This window comes from Chaetura pelagica, unplaced genomic scaffold (assembly GCF_000747805.2).
Source record: "Chaetura pelagica isolate M959 unplaced genomic scaffold, ChaPel_1.0 scaffold433, whole genome shotgun sequence".
NCBI lineage: Eukaryota > Metazoa > Chordata > Aves > Apodiformes > Apodidae > Chaetura > Chaetura pelagica.
Window position 1 is genome coordinate 476,061 of NW_009952574.1, and position 2,185 is coordinate 478,245.

General features: G+C 39.8%; 1 protein-coding gene across 1 annotated transcript in view; it reads right to left on the bottom strand.

Moving 5' to 3' along the window:
* Positions 1 to 554: 554 nt before the first annotated feature.
* The window catches only part of GLIS1 (GLIS family zinc finger 1), a 104,765-nt gene continuing 103,134 nt past the window's right edge, over positions 555 to 2,185 (bottom strand). Inside the window, exon 9 of the mRNA XM_009993562.1 lies at positions 555 to 901. Coding sequence (XP_009991864.1) covers positions 765 to 901 — 137 coding nt within the window. The 3' untranslated portion in view covers positions 555 to 764. The remainder of the gene's footprint in view (positions 902 to 2,185) is intronic.

The window sequence follows — 2,185 nt, forward strand, 5'->3', positions numbered from 1 at the left end:
GATGGTGCAGGGCCAGCACGTACTGGCCAGGAAGCCAGCCATGGTCCACCACATGCTGGAAGATTTCTGGTCCTTCCACTGGAATTCTAAAGGTCCCTTGGTTTCTTTCACCTACACTTGGACTGCTTTAGTTCACAGTTACTGAAATGTCACAGCTTTGTTTAAATCACTCTCAGGCATTTTAAGGATGGAATCTTAGGTTTTATCAGGCAGACTGATGATGTTAAGAACAGATGACAGTACATTTGTTTCCAGTTTTTAATGCTTTCTTGTAAAACTGAAAATATAAAACCAGCAGAGCAATGAAGATCTTTATATACATGAGGTCTGTGATTAAAAAAATCCTTTTAGTAAAAAAAAAAAAGAGAGAGAAGAATTGACCAATGAGTTAAATGAAAACTGATCAAAGGGACCAACATTCTCAAATTGAAACATACTTTTCAGGAAAAAAAACCAAACAACCCTTCTTTACAAGTTCATTATATAACTTAGATTTACACTTTACTGAGAGAACTTATAAAACAAGCTGCTTGAAATGCTCCTCATTCCCTTAAAGCATGAATTTCAAAGTGCCACAGCAAAGGAACAGGTTCCAATATTATCTTATACAGACTATTCATGTATAAAATGGTTTGGTAAATGTGAGGTGTTTATTTAAATGAGCACATATAGGGATACAGACTAAATAAAAGTACTTGAAGAACACCTTTGTTATTACATACATAGTTATAGGTATAATAAAGGAAACAGCATTAGCACTGCTCTTAGGTATCTGTATAGATGGAAGGAATGTGATTCAAGCAGTGATCAAAGGCGCCATTTTGGAAGAATCCGTTCTCATCAGTTCCACTGGAGACCATGTCTTCAGAAACACACTGCGCTTCAGAGCCTGCATCGTAGCCTGCAGCATGACAAGTGGCAGGGACATGATTGCACACATAAACATGTAAGTACATATACACAGGACATATAAGGAAGGCAGCAGAATTTGAGGCCTGCAACTATACAGTACAGTGTTAATGAAAAGACAATAGGGTTTACCATCAAAGACTCACCCAGGAGATACACAAACTAATCTCCACGGGCAGTTGTGTCATAGCAGACGAAGCTCCCATTCGTTTCTGTGGAAAGCTACCCATTTACTAGCTAAGTGCAAGTATCAGTGTATGACTCTCTTGGGACTTAACAGTCATTATCTGAATAGGATGTCAAAACAATGAGTGGGCAAGGATCCTAGTAAGTGTGCACTAAAAGTGATGCAGTCATCTCATTTTGTGCGTTTTTCCTTTTAACGGCACTTAGGAAAAATCTTCTATGTGTCTTCTAGCTGCTCTTAAGATCCAGAAGAAATCCGGATCCTTCATTTATTTGATCCCCACATATGGCAGAAGTGAGGTCTGTGGAAGCATGTCTGTGTCAGGTCAGGCTCACAGGATATGTGGAAGGAGCTGTGCACCATGTTGTGCTCAGCTCACCAAATCCTACCATGCTGCTGGCTCCTCACCTGGCTGAGCTGGCTGGTGCTTGCCAGGCTACCAGAAAGCCACCATGGTGGAGAAGAATTTATCTGTCCTTCTCCTTTTATAATGCAAAACTTTCACAGCTGTTGTCTGAATAGGGCTGGATCTTCCACTGCCCCTGGGGCTGCAGCAGTCATGGTGGGTCCTGTAGCCTTAAACAGCCAGTCTTGATTCCAGAAAGAACTGTCTGCTCAGTCCTTAGAACTTAATTATACCTATTTTACTATTAGGTATGTTTTCATTATTTGAGACCAAACTCTCTACTTGTTTACATTTCTGCATTTTCCTATGAGGTATTAATTTACTGTTAGTTTACAGGTCAAATTCTGCTGTCTGCAGAGTTCTGGCATGTATGTCCAAAAGTCTCTGTAAGACAAACTTGGCCTGTTCATCTGTCCTGTGCTGTGTTGGTCCAAGCTGAGTGACCAGTATTTTGATACATTTTGTCAATGTTTATATTATGCTAATTTCTCTTTGATGAGCCTGTACACAGGGTGGATACCCAACCACAAATGGAAAAAACCCAAGATAAGCATACACCCCAGAACTCATTATTAGATTCCAGATAGAGTAAACTATCCAAAGTCCTGAACAGAAAATAAAAATTTATTGACTGTTAATGTGATTCATAGAACAGCTGTTTGCCAGTCACATTTGGCATTCCT